General features: G+C 55.8%; 1 protein-coding gene across 2 annotated transcripts in view; it reads left to right on the forward strand.

Moving 5' to 3' along the window:
* TTC28 (tetratricopeptide repeat domain 28) overlaps positions 1-26,643 on the forward strand; it is a 424,481-nt gene that overhangs the window by 375,091 nt on the left and 22,747 nt on the right. For both annotated transcript variants that reach the window (XM_044244012.1, XM_044244011.1), the window contains exons 12-13: positions 3,285-3,425; positions 18,292-18,436. In XM_044244012.1, coding sequence (XP_044099947.1) covers positions 3,285-3,425; positions 18,292-18,436 — 286 coding nt within the window. The remainder of the gene's footprint in view (positions 1-3,284; positions 3,426-18,291; positions 18,437-26,643) is intronic.

The following is a 26,643-nucleotide window of genomic DNA, read 5'->3' on the forward strand; positions in this document are numbered from 1 at the left end:
CTGCAATCCTGGCACATAGGTCCTGCTCCAACTCATTGTTGAGTCAAGGCGGGTGGAATCAGACTAGGTAATGTGCCATCTCTAGAAAGTCTCTCAAAGACATGGTGGGGGGTGGTGATCGTGATACAAAGGCCCTCTTGGGATCCCTGCTGTAGAGATGAGGCTTGTTTTGGTAAATGGAAGATTCCTTTGTCTGCGACATCTCCTGTTTGTTTTTCCCTTCAGTGTTAGTACTCTGAAGGGTCAGCAAATAGGAAACAACCCCATTAGGCATGAGATTCTGAGGGCTCTGTCTGCGGCTGACAGCAAGAGTGGGACTGCAAGATAATAGAGGCTGATACCGGTTCCAGCCAATTCTTCTCCCCTCTGCCAAGCGCGGAATGACAAGCAGACTGCTCAGCTCCAAGCCGGCAGTCGCATTCAGATGATGAATGTGTCCCTGGACAGGGGAGCTTGTTGAGTGATATTTACCAGGGTCTCTGTGAAGGGCCCTCAGCCCCCCAGGGAGCATTTCAAACCTTCAGCTGCTCGCCTGTTCAGCTGCCGCCATGGGGCCGAGAGAGGAATTAAACCTCATCCCCGCTCTCTGGCAGGATGGAAGCCATGGTGATTTGTTGAGGTGCTCTGATGTTTCCTGGTTTCTCTGGCTTTCTGTATTCACCCCTCCCCCACCTCGTCAAACCCCAGCTGGGAGAGACTTGGAAGTGTGAGAAGCCTAGAGCCTTAGGGTTGGTGGGGAGAGGATGGGTGGGGAGGTCAGTGCCAGAGACTTGCATTCAGGCCTAGCTTTACCTCTTGGTGCCCTTTGGCCACATTCCTTGCTTCTCTAAACCTTAGTCTCCTCAGAAGATGGAGACAGTAAGAGCTACACACAGACAATAAAATAAAAATACTTTTATAGCATACTATAAAATGCTCTCCAGCTCAAGTCATTCATTCATTCACCAGTTTCTTGTGGCATACTTACTCCATGCCAGGCGCTGAGGTGGCTTTGAAGTGCTCTTCTGGCCGTAGGAACAGTCAGACTGCTGGGAAGAAAAGCAGACTAATGGCTTTACCAGCGCTTAGCGGGGTTCTGGGGTGAAGGTGTATAACTGGCCCCGAAATCAGACCTCTGGGCTCTCTTTGAAGACTGCTCCACTTCTGACACCTTTAGGGCTTCAGCTCTTGGCAGACTTTCCCAGTGACTGGGCCTTTGCATGACCTTCTGTGAAGAACATGGCTGAGTCAGGGCTCTGGTGCCTACTTGGCAGGTGTGTTAGTCTAGGTTCTCCAGAGACATAGAACCAATGGGACACCTGCGTGTGTGCACGCACACACTTGCACACTCATGCACACACATGTGCACACACACACAGGGTTATTATGAGGAATTGGCTCACATGGTTACGAAGGCTGAAAAGTCCCAAGATCTGCAGTTGTCGAGCGAGGGACCCAGGAGGGCCAATGGTGTAAGTTCCAGGCTGTGTTCAAGTCTGAAGGTGGGAGAAGACCCATATCCTAGCTTGAAGACAGTCTGGTAGAGGTGCAATTCTCTCTTACTCAGCCTTTTTGTTCTGTTCAGGCCCTCAGTGGATTGGACAGGGCCCACTCACATGGGGGAGGGCAGTTTGCTTTCCTCAGTCTTCAGACTCCGATGTTAATCTCATCCAGCAACACCCTCCAGTACACAGAATAACGTTTGACCAAATGGCTGGTCACCCAGGGGACCCAGTCAAGCCGGCCCGTCACACAGAGCATTCAGGTTTTTCATGCAGCTCCTCACACTGTGTATCACTTGGCTCCGTAACAGTCTAGCGAGGGGCTTAGTACCCTTCTGGTTGTGACCTTCTGATGTCCCAGGTTCGCCAGCCTGTCTGTTTGAAGCAGGTCATGTTCACATGAAAGCCACCTCTTGGTACGCAGAACCCGTCCCTCTTGGTGATGGCAAGTCCATCCCTCTCCAGACCCTACTTCCTCAGCATTGAGAGGTTTGCGTGTAGAGTCTGTCTTCCCCCAGGGCCCTGGCGCCCTCCACTCTTCCACACTGGCTCTCAGTCAGCAGTGAGGACTGAGAGCTGGCTGTGGCCTGGATGTCGCTCAGCGTTTCCACGAAGTCTGAGCGTAACCATCATGCCGGAGGACAGCAGGGCCCAGCGTGGGGCCCTGCTTGTGCCAACCTCAGGCATGATGAGGTGTGGGAACAACTGGAAGGAGGGCGGCCACAGGTGGGCAGCACCCTCCCCCAACACTTCGCCACCACAGGGGGCCGGTTGGAGCACAAGTGCTTGGCTTTGACAGTTAACAAGCCTTTTGTCATTTTAATCATGCTGATGAATCAAGGCACTCCTGGGTACTTCTGTTTATTTAAAACCCATTGTAGATGTTCTTTCTGTTGCAGTCTGTCATAGGGGAAATATGAATTTATTAATCTGAAAATTGTGGCATCCTCCTCGTGAGCTTGGAAAGTGGGCTCCGATCAGCAGGGCTTCTCCAGCCCACATTTCAAACAGCGCTCTCTCTGCCTGGCATTGTCACTACTTGTATGCATATCTGTCCCCTTGTGTGGAAATTGCCTTTTAGGGGCACCTGGGTAGCTCAGTGGGTTAACCTCTGCCTTCCGTTCAGATCATGATCTCAGGGTCCTGGGATAGAGCCCAGCATTGGCCTCTCTGCCCAGCAGGGAGCCTGCTTCCTCCTCTCCTCTGCCGCCTCTCTGCCTGCTTGTGATTTTTCTCTGTCAAATAAACAAAATCTTTAAAAAAAAAAAGAAAGAAAGAAAGAAATTGCCTTTTAGGCCAGGTATTCCTGAGGCCCCTTTGAGCCAGACCTTGAGCCTGGCCCGTGCTAGGGGCTTAGTTACTGTTTCTGAAATGGGCCAGACTGGAATGTGTGCTGGGAAGAGAGCACCCTGCCACGTTCGCCAGAGTTCTGATCTGGGAAGATCACGCAGGCAGCCCACCATGCTGCTTGTTCAGCACCCAGCTGTTGAGCACCTACTGTGTGTCTTTATGTGAGACGCTGGGGTGTAAGTCTGGCTCAGGCACTGCACCGGCTGTAGGGGCTTCACAGCCAAGTGGGGGCGACCACCAGAACAGCCAACCAGAGTGCATCTTGAGAAGCACTAGACGGAGGAGGGATGAGACTGCAGGCCGCAGGGCACCAGGTCACACGGGCCTCAGGGAGGCCTCAGTAGCGGGGGTTTGCAGGGTGGTGGGGGCAGGGGTAACCCGGGACCTCAGGGCAGACTCCGGGGCTGAGCGCTTCCTCTCTCCCGCTGGCTTACTCTGCAGTTCTCCTTGCAGGGCCTGTGCCAGCAGTGAGACGGAGAGCGAAGCTGGAGACATCATGGACCAGCAGTTCGAAGAGATGAACAACAAGCTCAACTCCGTTACCGACCCGACCGGCTTTCTGCGGATGGTTCGCCGGAACAACCTCTTCAACAGGTGCGTGCTGGCTTGGTCTCGGCTTGGTCTCCTGTCCCGGTGGTGGGATACTGGCTTCCGGCGGCTCCTGCTCCTCCAGCCATCTGGGCTGCCGGCCATGAATTGGCAGGAGTGAGGGTGATGTGTCCATAGCCCCACCCTCCCCAGGGCCTCAGGGCCTCAGGGCCCCGGCGCCATGGCAGCACCTCTGGGTGGAGTGAGAAAAGAATGACAGGTTTGATGTGACCATCCGTGTTCATCCGGGATGGGAGATCCAGGGGCCGGCTGGCTGCCTCTTCACAGAGCCCAAGAGCCGCCCTCCCGAACAGCAGGCAGAAGCCAGGCAGAGCGGTTGCACCTACTCCTTTGCCGGCTTCGGTCAGTGACGTGTGGGCCAAACACCCGAGACTGAGGGAGGTCAGGGAGAGTAGGGGTGCTGGCCTTCCTGGAGGGAGGACTTGTCCAGACCCAAGCCCACCCATCCTCCCTGAGACCCGGAGTGGGTCCTATTACTTGACCAAATAAGCGTGCATGGCTTTAAGATGAGTCAGAATTGAAATTGCCAACCAGCACAGCCCTGTATCCTTGTATCAGGGTGATAGCTGAGCGGTGTCCAGATAAAGGGGGGCAGGCTGTTGGGGCTGAGGGGCAGCTATCCCGCTTTCATTTGGTTGCCTGGCCACAACCCGGGAGTCACATTTAGAACTTACCAGAAAGACATCCCAGATTCTCAGGTCCCTGACACAGCCTTGACTTTGAAGGACAGCATGTGGAGCCTGGAACACAGAAGGGAAGTGACTGTGCTCTGGGCGGAGGCAGCCTCTGCCTGGCAGCCCTGCCTTGTGGGGCACAGGGAGCCCCGTCTGCTCCCACGGCAGGCCCATTTCCTCTCGTTACTGTGCTGTCGGGGTGACAAATGTGTGTTTACTTTCCCAGGGCTGAGCTGAGTGAGATGGGAGCCAGGGGCTAGGGATGGGGTTGGCAGCTTGGTTGGAGGAGACTGCGACTTCAAGCTGCTTCACCTCCAGGTCCTCCTTCGTCTCTCCCACTTCACGCATGTCCTGCACGGCTGTTAGTTTCATTGGGGGGACATGACCAGTGGGACAAGCCCGCACCTTGTATCATCCTCCTCTGCCTGCGTCCCGGCCTGTTGAGCAGGTGACTCTTGATTGCCAGGAGATGCCAGCATGGCTGGGAACCGCAGTGCAAAGGCTCAGGTTCTGATCTTGCTGCCTTCCTGCTGTGTGAACACTGTCCACCTCTTTCCTCATTGCTAAAATGGGGACATGCTTCCTACCTCGCAGTTTTCCCTTAACGTGGGGATTAAAGGAGCTTACGTATAAATAATACACTGGCAGGCTTCCTGATACATAGAAGACACTCATACCTGGTGGCTTTCTACTGTTTTGAGTAAAGTGGGAAGGACAGTGCCACGGTGGAATTCTTCAGATACAGTGGGTGGGTGAACTACAGATGGGGTGAAATTTGTATGCAGCAGGTGGTCGCCCCTAGAATGGGGACTCACCTGCTCTTCTTCGGACCCCACCTCCTGCCTTTCCTATGAGATAAGGCCAAAGACAGGCCATGAGGCCTCCGTGGCCCGCCCCATCACAGGCCTGCCGGAAGCCAGTCAAGACCTTTCAGGACTTGGGCATACGGTAAGAAAGGGGTCAAAGCAGGACTGTCTGGGACCCTAGCTCATCATCCAGCGTGGTAACGGCTGTGGATTTTGGGTCATGGAACTGCTCATTTTGGAAAAATGGTTTTCGTCCTTCACCTCTGCTCTGACGTAGGTCTGATGAGCACAATACCATGGATTAATCTGTGGGTTCATTTAAACAGTGCAATCTCAGGGGAGGACTGGGCCAGCCTTGGGGCTGGGTGGGGAGCCTGGGCCTCGCTGCTGTCTGCTCTGCAATTAGCTCCCTCAGCCACATCAACAGACACTTCTAATCTTCACCTTCTAGGGGCTTCTGAGGGCAGACTGTATGAGGGCAACAACCTGTGTTTCTTCAGTTTCAACACAGTTGAGTGCATAAGGCCTCAGACAGTTTGCCATGCCAAGGGCTCTCGGCTGCTTCCCGAAGAACCCAGGAAGGAGGTTCTGGTTTCCATCCAAGGGGAGTAGCATTATAGAAGGGACCGGAGGCAAAGGTGTCTCTGTCAACCAGCACAGTGCAGGCTTTTGCGAACTTCCAGTCTGGCCCTGCACCTCACAGCCAAAGGGCACACGCAGACTGGGGGCTTGGGACCCAGGCAGGAGCAGGCCAGCGCTGACCTCAGGCCATGCCTGCCAGTGCCCCGCGGGCAGGTGCCTTCCTGTGTCCCCCACACCTTGAGGGTTGCCAAGTGCCCAGTCCTGCGCTGCCCTGCCCTGGGGTCCCAGGCCTCCCTCTCTGACCCTTCCCTGTCCAGCGATCTCCTTGAGGAGGTGAGCTGCTTTGTCGCTGAATGGCAATGGCTAAGAAGGGGCTTGTGTTCAGATTCCTGCTGGCAACTAAGGGCTTGAAGAACACTGGTCCCTCAGAGCCTTCGGAGGGAAGTGGAGGCAGCCGTGTGTGTGTGCGCGCGTGCGTGCGCGCATGCGTGTATGTGTGTGTGTGTGTGTGTGTGTCTAGGGCCTTGTGTGCCAGAGCAGCAGCAGCTCCCCTCCCCAAGGCTGTCCAGCAGGGTGATCCCCGGGGTCCTTGGCCTTGTGGTTCCGGGCAGTTTGCCAGGGTGGTCTGGCGAGGAGGCTGCCGCAGCTGGTGCACATGGAGTGAGACCCAGCATTAGAGCCTTCTCTCTTGCCACCCCTGGCCTTGTTGTCTGTTGTGTCTTTGATTCGAGGTCTGCATAACCACTGATTTTCTTTTTGCCAGTGTGCGGTGGTGGAAACCACACTTACATGAGTGCGGGGCCCGCAGCGCCAGTGAAGACAGTCAGGAGTCTTTCCTTGTTTAGCCCCCTGGCCCCGGGCCGGGCCCACTCGGCATAGCGGCAGCCCTGAGGGGCCCCCTGGCCTGCATCCCTCAGAATGCTTCCGAATTACCAGTTACACTGACTGCTGATGGCTGGAGGGCCCACGCCCACGTAGGGGTGGGGGAGATGGGGTCCGCGCCCACGCATGGCTGAGCCTGTGAAAGTCAGGTCACAGTTGCTACAGGGGATCGGAGAACGGGACAGCTTTGGACTGCATCCCCGATTCAGGGTCTCAGGGTGGTGCCATGGCCTTGACGGTGCACCCATCCGGCATCAGGGCCAAGATCCCAGAGAAATATTCAGATCTCTGTTGCTACTGCTGGCTCAGTACACACGCTAGGTCTGGATTTTTCCAAATTTATGGCAGTGTGTGACACGGTGTGCAGCGGGAAGCCTTCCCTGGTGCCCAGAAATGAGTGGCTAGAGCCTACACAGAGGACAACCAAGTGTTCTAGAGGTGCCACAAGGGGCCAGGGCCCTCCCTCAGGTCTCTGCCACCTTTAGCTAGCATCCCAGCCATGCACCAGCCCCCTCTAAAAGGAGACTGGTTGGTGAATTGGTAAATGAGACTCTGGGGCCTGGTGGGAGTCCTCCAAGAGAATCCCCCACAAAGGCTGAGTTCCTGCAGGAAGGGAGGAGAGGTATTGCCATCCCGTGGAAAGCAGGCTCCTGTGACTGTGGGGTCAGTAGAGGAGAGCCTAAAGGACAGCCTAGGTGACAGTGGGCAGGCCACGGTGTGGCTGTTGTGGCTCCAGCATGGCCCTTTCCAGAATGGTGCATCCCGTGGGCTCAGCCACTTGCTGCTTCCCACTGGAGGGGCTGCTTCCCAGGCAGAGGACCTCAGCAAGGAGAGTTATTGGATGTGCAGGATGTGGCAGGACTGGGAGGCTGCCCTCTAGATCAGGTCACCCCATGTTGGGGATGGCAGGGGAAGCTCCTGAAGAACCCTCAGAAGTGCTTGCTCATGTGTCCCTCCAGGGGACCATGTGGAGGGGCATCAGCAGCACCTGATTCCCCCATCCCACCCCTACCCGCCCCACCCTGGAGAGTCAGACCTAGGCAGTGGGGAGGGAGGAATGTTCCAGAGCCCGCCCTGCCCTGCAAACCCATGAGCCAAAGCCTGGCCTGCGGGGGAGGTGGGACGAGATGAGGGGGGCACTGCAGAGCAGACTGGGGCCCACTTCTCCCAGATTCCTGGAGGCACAGGGAAGAATAGTGACTGCAGAGAAATAAAGCTGACCCCACAAGGTCAGCCCCATCAGTCTGCTGGAAACCATGCAGACCTGTAACTGTCTCTGCATTTGTGTCACGCATGTGTCTACATGGACGCATGGTTGCAGTTCTTTATAAACATCCGAATTGCCCCTGCCTCCGGCGCCGGCCCAGAGCAGGCTGCAGGAATGCCGCACACTCCTGCACAATGGGGCTCTGGCTATGCCTGCGTTCCGTACAGCTAGGCATTTTTCCCTGGAGTGGCACATAGTTGGTGGGGAGCCTTGGGCTCTGGGGCCAGGCAGACCTGGATTTGGGACCTTTCATTAGTGGGTGACCTTGAACCTTTTATTTTTTCATCTGGAAAATGGAGTAGTAATGGGAATTATGAGGATGATATCCATGTGGTGACAGATAAACAGTGTAGTAAGCAGTTTCTCTCTCTCCCCACCTGGTCAGAGGTTTCTTTCCTTCCCTTTCTTTCCCTTTCCTTTCCTTTTCCTTTCTTTCCTTTTCCTTTCTTTTCTTTTCTTTCCTTTTCTTAGATTTATTTACTTACCTGAGAGCGAGAGAGTGTGTGTACAAGCAGAGGGAGAGGCAAAGGACGAATCCTCCGGCAGGGTTCCCGCTCAGCAGGAGCCCAGTGAAGGGCTTGATCCCAGGACCCTGAGATCATGACCTGAGCTGAAATCAAGTTGGAGACTCAACCCACTAAGCCACCCAGGCACCCCTAGGTCTGAGGTTTCTGTGGCACCAAAGGTCCTTTGGTGGGGGGGGCGGGGGGAGGTGGTGCAGGAATCAGCTTGTTGCTCCAGAACCTGATGATAAGATAGTTCAGTGCTTCCTCCCCTAACAGCCTCTCTCAGGCCACCGAATACCAGAAAGACTTAGAACCAACGCAGAACGGTAACCCAGCTCAATGTGTGTTACGGCCATAGCTCAGCTTCTGACTGGTATCCTACCAGCCCTGTCCTCGGCTCTTTGGTGGTGGCCCTGTGGTTCTGGGCCAGGACTCTGTCTTGCTCTCCCGCTGGCTCCAACAAGAAGGCTGAGCATTCTCTCCAGCCCTGACCTGCATCCCTGCAACGGTGGTAATTCTGAGCAGGTGTCTTCCTGCCAACAGCTGTTCCTTCCATAGGTGGGTCCGTCCCCAGGCCTCAGGCAGGAGCCCCTGTCCTGGCATCCAGCTGATCAGTAGGCACACGGACCAGCCCTCCTCAGGACCCCTGCTGCCCAGTGCGCCACCTCTAGGCATCTTCCAGCTTCCTGCTCATGGGACACCCCTACCCCCTACCCCCACCCCCATCTGTGTTTCTCTGGGGGCAAATGAGGTACAGGTGTGATGTTAGGAATGCTCTATCAGAAGTCACTTGAAAGGTGGCTACCTGGCCTCAGCCCTGACCCAGACTTACTGACTCAGTCTGCCTTCTATATAGAAGTGCTGCTCGGCCTTTGCCTAAGGCCCATACCCTGTGCAGCTCCTGAAGGGTGCTGAGCCTGGCCTGCCGCCCTGCCCCGGGGCGCCTTCTGCATTCTGCTAACTCTAGCTCACCTCCCCGCAGAGACCTGCCAGGTGAAGCCTGTAACATTTCATTTCTGGTCTCCAACTCTCTGTCTATTCCCGCTGCCACGACCTTTCCTGGAGATTCACTGTCCCCCTGACATGGCCATTTAATGCGATTCTAGGAGCACACTTGCCAGGTCACTGATGCTCAGCAAATTTTCTGGCCCGCGTCTCCCACCTTGTCAGCAAAGATCTGGACTTGGTTCCCCGCGGGCTGAGCCTCCATTGGTCACACTGCTGTCTTCACCACTCACCGGGCCTGCTGGCCGCTCGGTTTCGCGTCCCGCCCTGGCTGGAGTGCAGTTCTGATCAATCCCCTTCCCACTCGAGGTCCCGGGGGCCCCAAGGTAAAGTGGCAGAGCTTGGTGTTTGAGTTCCCACGGCCTGGCCCCGCCACTCTTCCACTTCCCACTGCATTCTCGCTTATGCTCTGTCCTCACCTGAAGGGATCCTGGACCTGCCCTTTCCCTCCTCAAGGCCTTGGCTTGGGCATGGGACACAGCCAGGGAGGGCTTTCCCCTGGGGTCCTTCTCCAGAAGACCTTTCACAAATCCATCTTGGATTGCCCTCACTGGGAATGCTTTCCTCCTCCTCTGAAATTCCGGGGCACTCTTACCTGTCAAGAAGGAAGCCATGCATCCTAATTATGTGTATCCGTGCCCTGCCCTGCCCCAGGCTGTGCCCTCCTCTGAGGCCGGATCACATCTGATGTCTCTCTGTGTCCCCCAGGGCACCTTGCCACCTGCCTTGTGTTGAGTGGGTGCAGGTACTTGTTTGTTCATTAGGGGAAGGAGGGAGGGTGGGTAGAAAGGAAGGAAGAAAGGGAAGGAGGAAGGAAGGAAAGGCCGGCTGGCTGGGACTGAGACAGACATTTATAGCGATGGCAGTGATGATGATGATGATGGTGGTGAATGTCTGTTGATTATTTACTGAGAACCCCGCACCGTGCTAAGTGCTTTCCCCGCATTATCTTAGCCAATCCCTACAACAGCCGTGAGGGGAACGATCGCAACCCTATCTTAAGGATGAGGGCCCTGAGACTCATTGCCCAGGGTCACACAGCTCGTCAGTGACAGAGCCGGCTTTATGGTCCAGGTCTGTCAGTCTTCAAAGACAGTGCTCTGGCCCCCAAATTCCTACCTGTCTAGCACCCCTGCCAAATGATCACAGCCTTTGCTTGAACTCCTCCAGTGACGGGGAGCTCAAGGCCCCCTGAGGTGATGTTTTCTGTCTCTGGACAACACTAATACAGCTCTGCAGGTTCTTTAAGAGCCAGTAGGTGAGACTCCACAGGTTTGTTGGGCGCAAGGGAGGCAGACATGTTTGACTCAAATCGTGTACAGGGGCAAGGCCCCCTGGAAGGGGGTTTTCCTGTGTTATGGGACATGCATTAGCTAGACAGACCACCACAGGATCTTTGTTTATTCTCTCCATCCCTGAGTCCATGATAAGCCTGTCCCCCAAGGACTGCCTGGCTGGGGGCATCTGTCCCAGCTCCTGAACGTAGTCAGGAGGAGACGCCTATGCAAGGCTGGCCTGCGCATCAGGTTTTCCCAAGGCAGAATCTGCAGGGTTGGTTGTGGGGGCCTCATACGCATTAAAACAGAGAGCAGAGCCCCCCGACTGAGCAGAGGCGGCCACTCCTCTGGGTGAAGGTTTGTGCCACAGTCCTTCACCTTGGCCACGAACCTGCCGACACACTGAACATTCTAGGAGAGTCCAAGAGCAAGAGGCCAGAAGCCACGTGCAGCCCCCGGCTGGTCCTTGAACTAAAGAGAAGCCAGTGTTGCTGGAAAAGCAGGGGTCCCTGCTTGAGCCCACCCGGCCTCAGCTCTCCTCCTGTGAAGGGAGCCAGACCCAGCGAGCCGGGCACTTGGTAATTAAGGAGGCCAGCAGGCAGAAAGCACTGGCAGCTTCCTGAAGAAGTACTTAAAATGCCTTTGACAGCCCTCCTCTCCCAGAGGAGACAGCCCTTCGTGCGAGATGTTCAGCAGAGAGTCACTGAACGCTATCAGAGACCTTTTTAAATTGAATTGAGGCATCTCTGGCTACTTGAATATAATGGATTTGCCAATTAATTTTTCCACTGGTGCCTTAAACCCCGGGTACTTGTTCAAATCTCAGGCCAACTCCAATCCCTCAGAAGACTCAGTTCAGAGTTCGGAGCCCTGGAGGGGAATCTGAAGCATCCTGGGCAGGACTGAGGGCGGGGAGGAAGGAAGCAAAGGGCTCAGCTCACTGTCTGGTGGGCATGCGTCCAAGAGCAGGGTTCGCTGTGAGGGGGAGGACCCCTCTGACCAAGGGGGAGGGGCTCTCCGGGCTCGACAGGAGCAGAGGCAGCACTCCTTCTGGCCCAGGACAGGCATGGCTCACCCCTGCGGCTGTGAGCCCTGATGGTAAGCTGCCCAACCCGGCCATTAGAAAGTGAAACTGTCTGATAAAGACATCCTGAGAAGGTGAGGAGCCAAGTCAGAAATACAGCTGAGAAAAGGCAGCCCCACTTGGAGCAAGCTCCCCACTCTGGGCAGCAGCCTTCTCGCTCCTCCCTCCCCCCCCCAGCATGGCCCTGACCAGGAGCTTAGGTCCTGCTCACAGAGGGTCCCTGGAGACTGGCGGTCTGTGTGGTATCTGTCATCCTGGGGGAGAGCATGCACTCCAGATGAGGGTTCGGGCCTGAGATCAAAACAGCACCAGGCCTCGGGCTCCCCGAAGGACACTGCCCTGACCTCATGGCCTTAGGCAGGAAGCTTATCTCTGTGCTCCCCTGTAAGAGCGGAGGGTCTGGGCCTGCGAGGGGAAACCCACCTTGTGTTAAAGATTCCCATAACCTGCGCACGTCACAGCCTCGATCTAGCCCATCCTGGGAGATGTCCCATATGGGGACCTCCCTCCCCCCTCCTTTCTGGTGGTTCTGAAGATGTCATATCTTGGTGTGCCCTGCCATAAGCCCTCCTGGCTCAGCTTCCTCCAGAGCCCCATGCCCAGAGAGACGGGAAGGCCCCGAGTGCCTGGTGGGGAACTGAGATTAGAGGGGTAGGACCGGGGAGAGAGGTGGGAAAAAGAGAACCCACTCCAAGGCTGCCTCAACCCTCTGCCTGCCTTCAAGCTTCAAGGCCACGAGTGCGTACACACTTGGGACTGTCTCAGGCATTCCTCTGTCCTTAGGATATTATAAGCTCCAGGAAGACAAGAAGCAAGTCTCCCCTTCACTAATGCCTCTCTGCGGTCACCCCAGGTGGGCTTCCGGGGTGGGGGCAGTCACTCAGGAAGCTGGACAGCTACTTTCTCGGGCACCCTCAGGAGAAGAGCCCCAGCAAAGCCAGTTCCTCCCTCCATCAGATTTGCCCCTTTGCGTTTTCATGCTGTGGCACCTTTCCTCTCTGCTCCCCAGTGCTCTGCCAGTGGCTCCTGCCTCCTCCCCAGATTGGGGAATCCTGTTCACAGTCTACCAGGATATGCCCTGTGAAGGGCTACTTATCTCTGGGTCCGATGTGAGTAGTGGAAAGCCAAAGCCAGCCCATCCCTGTGAAGCTCTGGTTCCTCCCGGTGCTTTGGCCACACTAAGCTCTGGGTTGCTGGCTCTTCTCTCCACACCGCAGAGGCAGGAGGGACAGGATCTCATGGCCTAGTGGCTCTGGCCATCCCTGGAGTGGTCAGGTTTGAGCGGGGCCCCTTTGTAGTCTCTCCCAAGGGAGGGTCCGGCCCCTGCTCCCTTGTTTTCACCTGCTAGTCTTCTCTCCATCTTTGAACATGAAAGCATGAGAACCCAGCGTTGTATGGAGGGGTGGGTGCTTAGCATGTGCATCTGTGTGCCCAGTGACCTAACTGCCCCCTCCAACGGAGCCCTGATGGGAGGGGCGACTAGCGTGGTGCCTGCAGTTTGGGTGGAGCCTCGTGGTGTCCCCCTCCGCCTCCCCTGGGGCCTGGCTCGTTCACTGGGCAGGAACACACGCCCAGCCCGGACAGCCACGGCTGGGCGTCTGCTTATGTGAGCCGGAGCGAGTTTGAGCACCCAGGGTCTTCTGCAGGCCCGTCCCAGTTAGAACTCGTCCTTTTTGGGGAATAGATTTCTTCATCCGTGGAAGGAGATTCATGAGCAGCAGGGGCCGCCCAGGCCGCCTGGTGTTTGTCATCATTGCGGAGACATCAACAACGCCCCAATGCGTCTGCCCTCCTCGGTAGCGGTAGCGCTTCACACATCATCTCCGGCCCTGCATTCTGTTCCTGCAGAGGTCGGGCAGCTTCCGCCCTGCCTGCCGGGCTCCCTCCTCCCTGCCTCCAGGCTTGCTGCCTCTCCTTCCCCCGCTACCACCCAGACAGCCGTGCAGGGGAGAAAACGAATATTTCTCCAGAAGTAAATTAATAAAAATCATCTGAGGAATGAGCTAATAAAGACGGTGTGGTGTGAGAAAATCTCTCTGCCGAGAGCTAGGCTGTCAATTAGCCCCGCGGGGTCCCTAGCAATAAATGGACGGGCCTTGAGGAAAGGGGGCCAGTGCCACCTGCTGGCGCTGTGCGGTGGTGCAGCTGTGAATGCCGACAGCCGGGTCGCTCCCAAAATGCTGGAAGCAGAGCGGCTCCCAGGAGGGGCTGCCTACAGTCAGCTCCACCGGTAGGGACCCAGCAGCGGGGAAGGTGGGGGTCGGAGGCAAGTGCAGGTGGGCAGGTCCTTCAGTGAGTCCTGAAGGCGGGGAGGGGGCACGAAGACCCCTCCCATACCAGGTGGGAGGTCTGCCTGGCTCATACCTTCCTCTTTGGCCTGTACAGGTCTCTTACTCTCTTGGAGCCTTAGTTCGTTATCTGTAAAGGAGGAACAACCACAACTATAGGGCCCTGAGGGGGTGTGGATGCAGCAGACCTGGCAGGGGTCTAGATGCGCCCTCCTGGGGCTCACCCTCCTGCCATGAGGCACGTGTCTGCAGCTGTGTCTGTGCTCCCGTTCTGAGAAGTGGAAGGCACCGTTCTCTGTCTTCCAGTCAGATTTCCGAGGCAGAGAGAAGGCAGCCAGGCTGAAAGGTCCTGCAGAAGGCACTGCGGCGCAGTCAGCAAGCTCCCCCCATGGAGGATCCTTGGCCCACCCCGTGGCCGTTCTTTCACAATGTGGTCGCTGCACCAGGAAGGAGGCAGGTGTGCCTGCGAGGACAGCCCAGGGCTCCTCATGCCACACACCAGTTCCCACCCACCACCACTGCCAGCTGGGGCTCAGAGCCCTGGGGGACCTGCTGCCATTTGGCCATGACTCTGATCCTCTCCGCAGTGGTTGTGTCCACAGTGCCCCCTGTCCAGGGCAGGTGATGGCACCTGAAAGCTGCAGGCACACAGGGCGCTTGCGGGGAGGACTGTCGAGCTTCCGGCTCTGGCGGCTGGAGCCGTGGGTCAAAAGAGCCTCAACGGTTTCCTAGCAGTGAGTAGATTTTTAATTTAAAATTAAATTAAAATCTAGTTTTAATCAAATGATGGTTTCGGGTTGTTTGGTTTTTGTTTAAACATGAATGGAGTATTTGGGGGGCTTTTGTTTTTCACTTGAAAATGGCATCTCGGGCACCTGGGTGGCTCAGTGGGTTAAAGCCTCTGCTTTCGGCTCAGGTCATGGTCTCAGGTTCCTGGGATCGAGCCCCGCATCAGGCTCTCTGCTCAGCGGGGAGCCTGCTTCCCCCTCATCTCTCTGCCTACCTCTCTGCCTACTTGTGATCCCTGTCTGTCAAATAAATAAATTTAAAAAACAAAAAATAAAAAAGAAAATGGCATCTCTAGGGATAGGGGTCCTCCCCCGAACAGAAGCACAGATCGGAGGCTTGATCTCTGGGGCTTCCTGGCTGACCAGTGTAAGCCGCCACGTTCTGGGTCCAGGTGTGCCCACCCAGGCAGGAATCAGGGCCTGGGAGCTGTTGCTCTGGAAATGGTTCATCCGTGACCCACTAGGGAGGGACTAGGGTGAGAGTGTGAGAGATCACGCTCACACGGCATCCAGGGGTGGAAATTAGCAGGGATTGATGATGTAAGCTTGGGCTTGACAGCTGGGGAGAGAACAAGACCAAGGTGCCACAGGGAGGGGGGTTCAGCTGAGGCTTGAACAAGGGGCCTAGCCCCTGGCAGGTTTGTGTGACCAGGTCCTGGTTCTTGAAGAGTCTGCACTGCCTGGAAACAGATGCTCAGAGAGGGTGTCCCGGGAAACCTGCTTGGAGCAAACAGATGCCTCGATCGACTGTGTATTTACCAGCCCTGGTCAAAGGCATCTGACGGGTTCTCCATCAGACTGGCCAGGAGTGAGGGTGGGGTGTCACATGGCCTGATCACGGCTGCTCTGCAAAGTCCAGCCCTGTAGACTACTGGGAATGTTCTCAGGGAAGGGTCATTCTCTGACGACCTTCCTCTGATCTTGCCAGGTAAGGAATTAGCCTGGGGCAGGAGCTTCCTGTTCAGGCAAGCCTGATGTTTAAGGTGGTACCTGGCCTCCCCACAGCACAATCCCAGAGCCCCAGGCCCACCTGGCGTGCTTGTCCCCCACACTCATCACCCCAGGCACTCCAGTCTCTGTCCCCCAACATCTGTGCCTTCCCCCACATTGTTCCGTCAGCTCGGAATGGCCTCCACCTTGTCCACGGGCATGCTAACTCCAGATGGTGGTGCCCACATCAAAAGCCCCTCTCCCAGAAAGCCCTCTGTTGGCTCTGCCTGACCAGCAGTTGGTCAGCGTCTTGTGACTTTGGTGTCCCCAGACCTCTACTGGAGCTGCCCGCTTTCCTCGCAGCCTGGTGCAAGGACCCCACAGGCCTGCCCCATCATGGGCAGGGCCACATATGGAAGAGGTTAGTGGTGTAGGACCCTTTAGATGCCTCTGGAACTTCATGGATTTCAGTCAAAAGACACCATGGCCATTTGTGCTTGTGCTCTGGAATCCTGTCCATGTTCCCCTCCCTCCTGCCAGGTCTTTATCTCACTCACCATCAGCTGAGACTCCTGACAACTTTCCGTGCTGGATGTTTTCGCCAATCCTGATGCTTCGTGCCTGTGGATAGCATTTCTCCTTTGTGCAGGTGCAGAAAGCAAGGTCTGGAGCCCCAGGCTGGGATTTGCACCCAGCAGGTCTGCCCCCAGAAACCTCCCCAGCTCCCTAGGTCCCTACAGACATGTTTCTTCCCAGGCACTGCCTTGGCCACTTCCAGAAACCATGTTTGGGCACCACCCCCTGCCAGCATTATGCCCTGCTCAGGCCTCCAGGGAGTACCCCACCAGTCATGGTGAGCACCTGTGGCCACAAATGCTGTCTGGGGATGTGGCACTCCCCCTGGACACCTGCAGCTGGATTAATCATACTCAGGAGCCCCCCGGGGGTTATAAGCCCGCTATCTGGGGAGGCACCTGTCTAGGGGGTGGAAAGGGAGGTGCGTGGGCTTTGGGGGCTGTGAGCTCTGTCTGCCGAGGATGAGGGTGCACACAGGCCCGTGACAGACACTGCATGTTCCGCCAGAGCATCTCCTCTGGAGAGCAATTTGGTTCTCTCCTTCAGGGGACCATTGCTCTTTGCGGCGTGTTCTGTGGAATTAAGTGCGCCTCTCAGTGTCACTGCAGGGCGATCTCTGCTTCACTGGCACCGATGGCAAAGATGCGCCACAGCCCCAGTAGCTTGGAATGACGCGTTTCCTGAGTGGGCGAGACAGAGGCACAGACGTGAGCAGGCTCCCAGGCCTCCAAGTCCTCTGCTCTTCTCTTACGGGGGCGGTGGCTGCTGAGGGCGCTCCCGGCTTGGTGCGGCATGGCCCTGGAATTGAGGTCAAGGGGGACATTGTTGAGAAAGCTGAAAAGAGTTGGGGGGAAGCCTGGGGAAGAAACCATACCTTGAAAACACAAATGGTCATGGATCCTGGCCAGGCCCAGGAGGGAAAGCTGCCTTCTGGTCTTTTCTCAGGAAACACTAGAGCTGCCACCACCCGTGATCCAGAGTATTTACCAAAACTTGGAGGTATATCTCATAGACTATCCATTTTTTTCTCCTTAAGTGTCCTTGAGGACATAGCAGAGACTCCAAAAATGTACACTGTGTCTAAATCAAGGTTAAGATACCACTGACTGTCCAGCAATGATGCAGAGAATGTCCCCCAAGGCTGTGCTGAGGCCGCAGGACGGGTAGGGGGCAGCCTGGTTTCTTCAGTGGAAACCCGCATGCTCACCTGTGCCATGTGGCCTCTGGAGGCCCCCAGGGCTGACAGCAGGGCCTGGCAGGTAACCGGTGGTCAGGAAACCTTCTTTCTTTTACTTTTTCTTTTTCTTTTTTTTTTTTTAAGATTTTATTTGGTTATTTATTTTAGCGAGAGCAAGCAGGGGCAGGGGGTAGAATCCCAAGCAAGTTCGTCGTGAGCAGGGAGCCCGATGTGGGGCTCTATCCCACCACCGTGCCATTATTACCTGAGCTGAAACCAAGAGTGGGACGTGCAACCCACTGAGCCACCCAGGCACCCCAGGAACCACTTTCTAAGGGAATGAATGGTCTTGTCCTGTTTCGGGAGTGTGAAACTCCGAGCTCTTGGGATCGAGAGTGCCATCTGCACTGATTAAACTGCCTGGCAACCCCCGCACAGAAGCCAAAAGCAAAGCCCAAGTCTGCAAGTACCCTCGAGCGGACCCACCACGTGGGAGCTGCAGGGCCGGGGCCTGTAGCTCGCCGGGGCCCAGGCAGTTTCCCGGCCACTGACCCGAGCCCCGGGCTGGGGCCGGCACACCCCTGGTCTTGTCCATGGCTCCTGCCGAGAGAGCAGTTGGCCCGGGAGCACTGTCCTCCCTGTCCGCTCGGTGGCTGCTGCTGATTCTAATGGTCCTCACGTTTGCCTGCACACAATCGCTTCACACGAGGATGTAATTAAATCCTTTGAACAGCACTTTGGGACATCTGATTATGCAGAAAAACTCCATAGAAATGTAAGCTGTTGTGTGCAGCTGGTTTACCCTGCGGTTTCTGTCAGTGCTCACTGTTCTGTGAAAATTACCTGAAAGGAAGGTGAAGAAGGCGAAGCCGGGAGGGAGGCCGGGCTGGGCCCTGCTGTGCAGCCTCTGACCTGCCTTTTCCAGGACCTGGAGCGCTGCGGAGTGAGCAGCGCGGCCCCGCGGGCCCCGCGTGGGCCCTGCTGACTCCCCCGGCCCTTCTCTCCCCAGGAGCTGCCAGAGCATGACGAGCTTGGTCAGCAACACCATGTCGCCGATCAAGGACGGGACCTCTTCTCTCCCCAGGAGGCAGAGCTCGTTCGCCAGGCCCCCGCTCCGTGCTCTGTACGACCTGCTCATAGCGCCCATGGAAGGGGTAAGTGTCCCCCCGCCCTGGGGCCCAGGGGCTTCGAGGCGTCAGGACTCATCGTTTCCCATTCAGTGCCCACATGTGCCCCTTAGATATAAAATGGGCTCCTGAGACAACCGGGGACGCACATCTCTCTCCAGCTTTCCAGTCAGTGTCTGGAAGCGCATTCTTTGCTGGCTGCTTGTAAGGGGGAGACGCCCCAGGTTCAGGCTGCCAGGTTAAAGCCTAGCGTTGCTCCTTTCCAGCCAGACAAATCTGGCCTCGGCTGCGTCAGGGACCCGGTGAGGTGATGCCCTCCTATCTTCTCATCAGACTTTGGGGCCAAGGGAAGCGCAGGGCTGGGCCCATCTCCACAGTTGTCAGAAGGAACCACGCCATCTGTGTGAGCCCCGAGCAGATGGCAAGAGGGGTGTACACAGCCCTACCTCATCCTGCTGGGAAGGCCTTCCCATCTCCACCTCTCATTCGAGGCTCTCAGCAGGGCTTTACTTTCCGCTGAGAACAGATCCCTTGGCCTCTGCCACTGTCAAGAGTCACAGACTCCATTGCAGAGTCTGACGTCAAAGACACCCTTCCAGCTGGGATTTCTCGAGAAGGCTGAGAATGGCTCCTGATGGGTTTCGGTGTCTCTGGACTTTGGATACCATCCTTCAGTCCAGATATGGCACTCTCACCGGGTGGGGGAGACCAAAGGGCTTGTGGGTTTTATGAATCTGAATAGTGAGCCTATCAGATGGCTTCGTGTATGACTGTATTAGCTCTGGCTGCTGTTAACAAAACACTGTGAACTGGGCGGTTTAGACAACAGACGTTTATTTCTCATGGTTCCGGAAGCTTGAAGTTCGGGGCGAGGGTGCCAGCAGGTTCGGTTGTGGGGCAAAGGCCCTCCTTCTGGCTGCAGACAGCCCTCTTCTCATCGTGTCCTCACATGGTCGTTCTGGCCTTTCCCCCTTCTTGTAAGGGCACTAACTCCATTGTGAGGGGACTGTCCTTGTGACCTTGTAAACCAAGTTATTCCAAAAGGTCCCACCTCCAAATACCATCCCACTGGGGATTAGGGTTTCAACATATGGATCTGGGGGGGACACCAGCATTCAGCCCATAACCCACCCCAAGGAAAGCCCAGAGTGCCGGCAGTCATGGGGGCCTGGCTGTCGGGTGGGGAGGGTGTGATTGACAGGCCTTGGAGAGCAGGCTGCAGGCCTACGCGTCCTAGCAGCTGTCTGCAACCGGGTGGGAGTTTTGTCTCACAGACATGGGGTGGCCCCTCGGCGGCTCGCTCTTCTGCTTCAGCCAGCTGGCAGAGATAAAGTGTGTCCTCAGAAAACCCTACCTTGACAGCGACGCCTTCATCCCCTGGAAATATTTGCTTATGCATTTCCCTAGCCGGCCGGCCAAGAATGGGTGTCAGCCAGCCCAGTATTTTTCAGGAGGCTGCCTGCCTGAAGGCCCTGCAGACTTCCCTCACTCAGGGACCCAGGGGGTGGTGAGGAGCCCAGAACTTTGGGGGCTGGCAGTTAGGACTCAAGTCTGATGCTGCCTTCCCTGGATGGGTGATCTTGGCCAAGCAGTTTCTCCTCCTCAAGTCCCTGTGTCCTCATTAGAAAATGAGACGATACCACAGAGCATGTCAGGTCCCAGCAGGGCTGGGCTTCGAGGCGTGTGAGGAATGCATGGGACAGCTGCAGCGGCAAGAGGGCTCTGGCGAGAGGGGGCCACCGCGCCCACATCGCTGCCCCTTCCAGCACTTCAGGGCCTCTGGTCCCGTCAGCACAGAGGCCCAGGCCTGTCTTCTCCTTCCCTGCAACACACCCTGTCCTATCCTTCTTAGGTCTGTTGTCCCCTTGGTGTCCTCTTTTAACCAAGGGCCAAGGCTGCTGAGAGTGCCCCGGCTCAGAGCATCTCAGAGGCCACGCTAACTTAGCATGATTTATGTGCTGCATCCTGGGGAGAAATACATACCTACACCCTTGGGCTGATTGGTCTTCAGATGGCCGAGCAGACCATTTTGGTGACTTACTCCCACGCTCTGCTCGCCCTGAGCTCCGTTCTGCACTGATCCCTCTTCAGGTCCTCTGAAGGCTCTTTGGACCCTCCATTCTTTCACTCACTTGGGCCTTCTGGGGTCCTTGGGACTTCCCCTTTGGTGTCCAGGTCCCAGATGACTTGTCCCACAAATGTGGAATGGGCTGGTGGGGCTGGCGACGGGGGCAGGGAACAGGGGGCCAGGCTGGAGACCGGCTGGGACCAGCGTGTCCTTGGAGGCTCAGGTCATGTGGAGTTGGCAAGCTCCTCACCTCTCTGGCCCAGATCGAGTGTCTCCTCCTCTTAGGAGCCTTCCTTGCCCTCTTCTCCCACCGCCCTGTAGCCTTCCTCCACCTCCCTGCTATTGGGTCCCCTCTATGCCCCCATGTCTTTCATGGCACCCACTTTCTCGCTGGACTCAGAACTTAGCTGGTGGCATGCCTCCCCTCCTCCCCCTTGCTGCCCACCCCACACTCCCTGAAAGCAAGGATGGTTCCTCATCTCTGTGTCCCCAGGAGCTGGCCCAGGGCATGGTACATGCTGACACGCAGTGAAGTTTATGGAATGGTCCAAAGCTGGGGGTGGGGAGAGGCAGCCCTCCCTCTCGCCATCTAGTACTTCCTCCGAGGAGAGAAGTACTGCAGCCTTGAGTTGTCCTTGTTGGGGAGCCTGTGGGGTTATGAAAGCTGCGCTGTGCTTTTCCTCCCTGAAGACTTGCCCCTGTGACTTAAAGAATAAAAATGTGCCTGTGGTAATAGTGCAGCTCGTGCCTAGACACTCCAGGGCTGCTGGGAAGGGGAAGAGTTATAGCCCTAAACAAGTTAGAGCAGGGAACGAAGTCGGGCTTCCTAAGGGGAGCTGCCCAGGGAAGGGAAGGGCCTGGCCACCAGATGGTGCCAGTGCCCCAAAGCCTGCGATTCGGGACAGATGTACGGGGGCCCCAGGTGCCCGCCTTCAGGGGTACAGTCTCATCGTGGAGGGAGCCATGCAGTTGGGAAGCGTATCCTGACTTCTGGAGAGAAGAAGTATTCTCTCTTGTGACCTAGGTGTCCAAATACTGTGAACGAGTGTGGCTGCCTTGCATGAGCCGCAGAGTGAAACCCTGCAAAGGCTGTTAAAGCAAACGGTCAGAGGAAGAGCTTGTCCTTGGCAAGCGGTAGCCATCCGCTGTGTTTCAGTAAAGACACCCGACTGACAGTTTCATCTGTTCGATCCACAAGCAGTTGTTGGCGTGTGTTGGGTCCACACCGTCCTGGAGGCGGAGGAGGCGGCTGAGTACGTGGCTGTCCCGTGTCTGAGGCTCACAGGCGGTGCTCAGGTTGGGTGGGCTGCAGAGAGGAGGAGGCTGGGCCTTCCTCCTGCTGCAGAGGCCACTAGAGGGCGACACGACACCATCCACCTGCCCGCTCCCAGCGCTGTCCGCTGCCAGGCCCAGCCAGACCCTTTTCCACATCTCCAGTGAAAATACAAATCAAAACCGAAAGTCCAAGCTTACGAGTCTCTGACACTTCAAGACTAAAACGATTAGCCTCTTCACATGGGGCTTATAATTATTTGAACAAGTGCCTTTGTGTAGCCCCAGTCCTGTGGCTAAGGGACTAGGTCAGACAGTATGAAAAGTGGAACAGAAGAATATTTTACCGTCGGCTTGCACCAGTATTTGATTTAATTTGGCTTCAGGGAAACACGGTCGTGCCTCTTTCCTGGAAGCATGCCGTCCTTTGCTGTCAGGATGGGGCGAGCCTGCCCAGCTGTCTGCGAGGAGGGCCCAGCCACGTCTGCACGTAACCCGTCAGCAGACATTAAGTCAAGCCCTGTCCAATACCCACAGGAGAAAATGTCACCAAAGAAAAGTTGCAAGGGTTTCATGTGAAAGAGACTGGGACCCTGTGTGCATCCCTGGCATTCATTTTCCATCATTTTAATAGAGCAAAACACAGTAAGCCGTGCCTCTGGGCCCTGTCTATGGTGAAGGGACAGACCTGGACTAGTCTTGTCCCACGGCAGGATCAGTATCACACAGAAGTATGTGCCAGCAGCCATGTTCCAGAAGATGCATCTGATGTGACAAGGTCCCCCAGGGCTGCTCTAGGGGAAGCCGCTCGCTCAGTGAGGTCCCAAAATCACCCCCTCAGTTTGCAGACAGGGCTTCACCAAAGCCAGAAGCTGGTCTGATCAAGAAGCCAGATGGAGAGTAGGAAATTGCCTTGGATTTGGGTGACTCATTCTCCAGAGGTCCAGAGTTTGGAACCTTTCAGCGTCACTGGAGTTTGGTCTCATTCTAGTTATAGTCCCATCTTTGCCATTATTTCCATTTATTGAAATTCCCTGTTTCCTACATCTACAGTCATAAAACCGTAGTTGCAGGACAGGTAGCAAGAGTGAATGACCTTGATCATGAGGAGGAGTATTTCTCGGCCACCTCTGCTCTGGATTAAGGTCACTGCCTGTTTATGTGGATGCGTCTGTTTCAGGACCCCCAGAAACTTACTTTAAACTTGCTGTTCAAGTTGGTTAGGTTGGTAAACTGCTTCCTAAACACTGGGGCTCTGGGAATTCACCCCAGACCTCTCACCTACACGTGCAAGGCAGGGGCAGAGCTCAGCTCTGACTGGGGCCTGCCCTTAATTTCAGCTCTGGGGGAAAGGATTCTTGCAAAATCAAGTAGCCTGATAAACCAGCTCACCTCAGAACAGATGCCTCCGGAGACAAGACAGCCCATCTAGGTGCCCGTTTTCCAAATGGATAGAACGTTTGGAGATAGTCAGGGAATAATTGTCCCCAGAAACAATCTGCCCTGCACTCCAGACTATGGAGCAGAGGCCGAGGCCCTCGAGACTGGCCTGCTCAGGGCTTGGGGCACGCTCGGGGCTGGCATCCCCGCCACCAGCCCGTCTAATTGATTTCTGAGTGAGACATCTGTTGTGATATTCAAATAAGGACACACATCACCCAAGAACAGCAAGCATTTCCACAACCAACTAGGACAAGGAAATATGGAGGCGAGAAGCTGCCTGGAAAGTTGAAACTGGTGTTGAGAGCGGCCCGATGGGCGAGCGGCCTCCCGGGAGGGGAGCATTCCTCTCTGGGCGAGCGCTGTTGGGCTGTGGCTCTGCTCTGGCGGATGTGCAACAGCAGCCGTCTCAGCCCCACCCTGAGGATGCCTGTCCATGGGAGCGCGCGGGCTCATTTCCCCACAGCAGCCAAGAATGAGAGGCCAGCTGTCGGCCGGAGGTCCATGGGCAGACCCTCTGGCTGGTGTGGCTGGTGTACCTGGAGTTCTGGTGTGCCTGGACGTTGGTGGCAGGCAGACCCCTCTGGGTCGGGCTGGCCTTTCGTCACGTTCCTCCAGTTCCCGAATTCCAAACCCCTCCCCTCCATTGGTTCTTCCGGCAAACCAGCGATTTGTTGTTGGGGCAGCCAAAGAATCTCGTCGAGTGCATTGACCTTGACTCTTGCATTTCTGGTTGGATTACAGGGTCTGTGGTCTTTGTGGGTTTTAGTTGTGGTTTGAGGGTTACTCCCCACGGTGACACTTGCTACAGCTCTCTACATCCACCTCTGATGCCAAGATCTCCCGGAAACATCACAGAAAAGGTTTCTATATTTTAAAAAAGTTCTGTTTGACCAGTTCACTCAATCAAAAATGTGGGTCCGGGAAAAAAACCCAGGCCTGTAAGCCAGTTCAGCAGTAGCCAGATGCCTGCCAGTTCTTCCTTCTGTAATCATTGTGGGGTCTATTTGATCCCAAACCTAATCTGCCTGGAAACTCCTAAACCCAGGAGTTTTCTGTCCCTCCCCCCATCATGCTCCGGGATGTTTATTCCCCTGGCCTGTGATGCTGTGACACAGCAAGTGGCTTCCCATGTCCTCCAGTGAAAACGAAGCTCACTGCACGGGGAGGGTGCAGACTGATCCCTTGAACCATGGTGACCTGCATGGAGCACGTAGCTCTTAAACCAGAAGCCAGGACACTTGCAACGTCAAGTGCTGGTATCAGTGCTTTTGAACGGATCAGTGTTGCTGGTCACCATGCGTCTGTATAGGGCCCCGCTGAAGAAATGGTGATTGCATCCAAAATTTCCACCAACCATATATTCAGGATCTGTGGCAGTTGCCTCGGAGAACTGCAGACTCAGAAAGTGGACTTCAGGGTCACTGTCGGGTGGCTGACCCCACAGGTGTCAGGCGTCACGGGCACTCAGGGAACAGCTGGTGGATGATGGTGACGGTGACACGAGGAAGGGATGGATGGTGGTGACACTGGTCTGTCAAGGTTCCTGGGTCAAAGTTTGGAGCTGGATGCTCCAGAGGGGCCCCTTACATGTTTTGGCTCCGTGCATGTTTATAAACACCAGAGGGAAAGGGGGTGAGTTATATTGGAAATTGAGACCCAGGAAAAAATAACAGTGTGGTTGAGCTTTGAACACCATGGGTCCTATGTAATGTGGGGTGCCCGTCTTTGGTGCAGTGAAATATCCAAATGGAACTTCTGACTCCCTCAAAACTTAACTACTAATAGCCTACTGTTGCTTGGAAGGCTTATCAGTAACAAGGAGTTGATTAACCTAGATTTTATAGGTCATATGCCTTATATACTGCAATCCTACAACAGAGAAGCTAGAGAAAAGAAAATGGCATTAAGAAAATCTCAGGAAGAGAAAATACATTTACAGCCCTGTCCTGTGTGTGTTGAAAAGAGCCCACGTGTAAGGGGACCCACGCCATTCAAATCCGTGATGCTCAAGGGTCAGCTATAAAAATTATAGGGCCTAGGGGCGCCTGGGTGGCTCAGTGGGTTAAGCCACTGCCTTCGGCTCAGGTCATGATCTCAGAGTCCTGGGATCGAGCCCCGCATCGGGCTCTCTGCTCAGCAGGGAGCCTGCTTCCTCCTCTCTCTCTGCCTGCCTCTCTGCCTGCTTGTGATCTCCGTCTGTCAAATAAATAAATAAAATCTTAAAAAAAAAAATTATAGGGCCTATGTTGACCATATTTCAAGAACCTACAGACAGTCGTGAGTTCACATTTGACTAGTATGTCCCCAACTGCCCACTGGCTGCCAGGCCCCATGGCACCGCGCCCCGCTTTGACCCATGTGAGGTCATGGATGTGCATGCTGTAGTGCTCAGGCGGGAGACCAAAAACACAGTAGATCAACCAGGGGACGTTTGATAGAGAGACTTATTCCCTGTGGCCAAAGACTAGCAGTCAGCTTGAAGGAAACTGTGGTTTTCTCAGGCTGAGGAACTTTACCCAGGAAAGGATGGACCCTGGGAAAGGTATGTGGTTCGGCCCACTGGCTAGCAGAGATGTTGGCCGGTTTGGCCGGGCTGGAGCTGGTCTTGAGTTGCTGGTGAGCAAAGGCCGCCCTCCGCAGGGGGCAGGACAGACGATCTGCTTCCAGTGGCAAGGGTGTGCAGAGAGAGTCCAGGCACCTGCTGGGCAGGCGGCCTGCCTAGAGCACGGGTGGCGCGGGCCAGGGTTGTCGTTTGGAAAGGACCGAGGGAAGGGTATCAGCAGGGTCACAGACGGGCACAGTCTGGGCTCTGCTGTGTGTCTCCGTGCACACACACCGCTGACTTGGGCCAGCAGGAAATCCTCTTCCCTTGGCATCGTCCCTCTGCGCCCTCCACTGAGGAAGCTCAGCACAAAGCTCCCTCTACAGGAGACCCGGCTGCAGGAATCTAGTCACTGGGCAGGTGCTGATGGGGCAGCAGGCGGGTGCTGAGGGTCTGTAAAGTGACAATAGCTGTCCACACCCACCAGCAGGTGCCCACTGCCCATGCTGGCTAAAGGAATAGCCCTCCCCCTCTGTGAAGACTGGGCTTAGCCCAAGTCCCCTCGCTCCCAGGCCTCCCTGCTGGGGCACTCCGTGACCCCAATTCCATCCTGGGCCTGGAACACCCTGAAACGGGCAGGGTCACCAGGGGAATAGACAGTCTTTCAGCACCCCTGCCCTTGATATCTTGGTCTCCTTCAAAAGATCCATTTCTAGAAACTTCAGAGGTCAGAAATTCCGAGTCTTTGCTGGAATTTTTTGGGCTCTGTTAGTTGCTGGTGTGGGGCTGATGCTGAGCCCTTTTATCTCTCAAACCCAGGACTTAAGAAGCCAGCAAATACCCTTTCTAGACTGACAGGTGGAGACGCAGAGAAGCCTTTCCCTGAATTGTCTTTCCTTTTCTATCTAA

Source organism: Neovison vison, chromosome 3 (genome assembly GCF_020171115.1).
Source record: "Neovison vison isolate M4711 chromosome 3, ASM_NN_V1, whole genome shotgun sequence".
NCBI classification, from domain to species: domain Eukaryota; kingdom Metazoa; phylum Chordata; class Mammalia; order Carnivora; family Mustelidae; genus Neogale; species Neogale vison.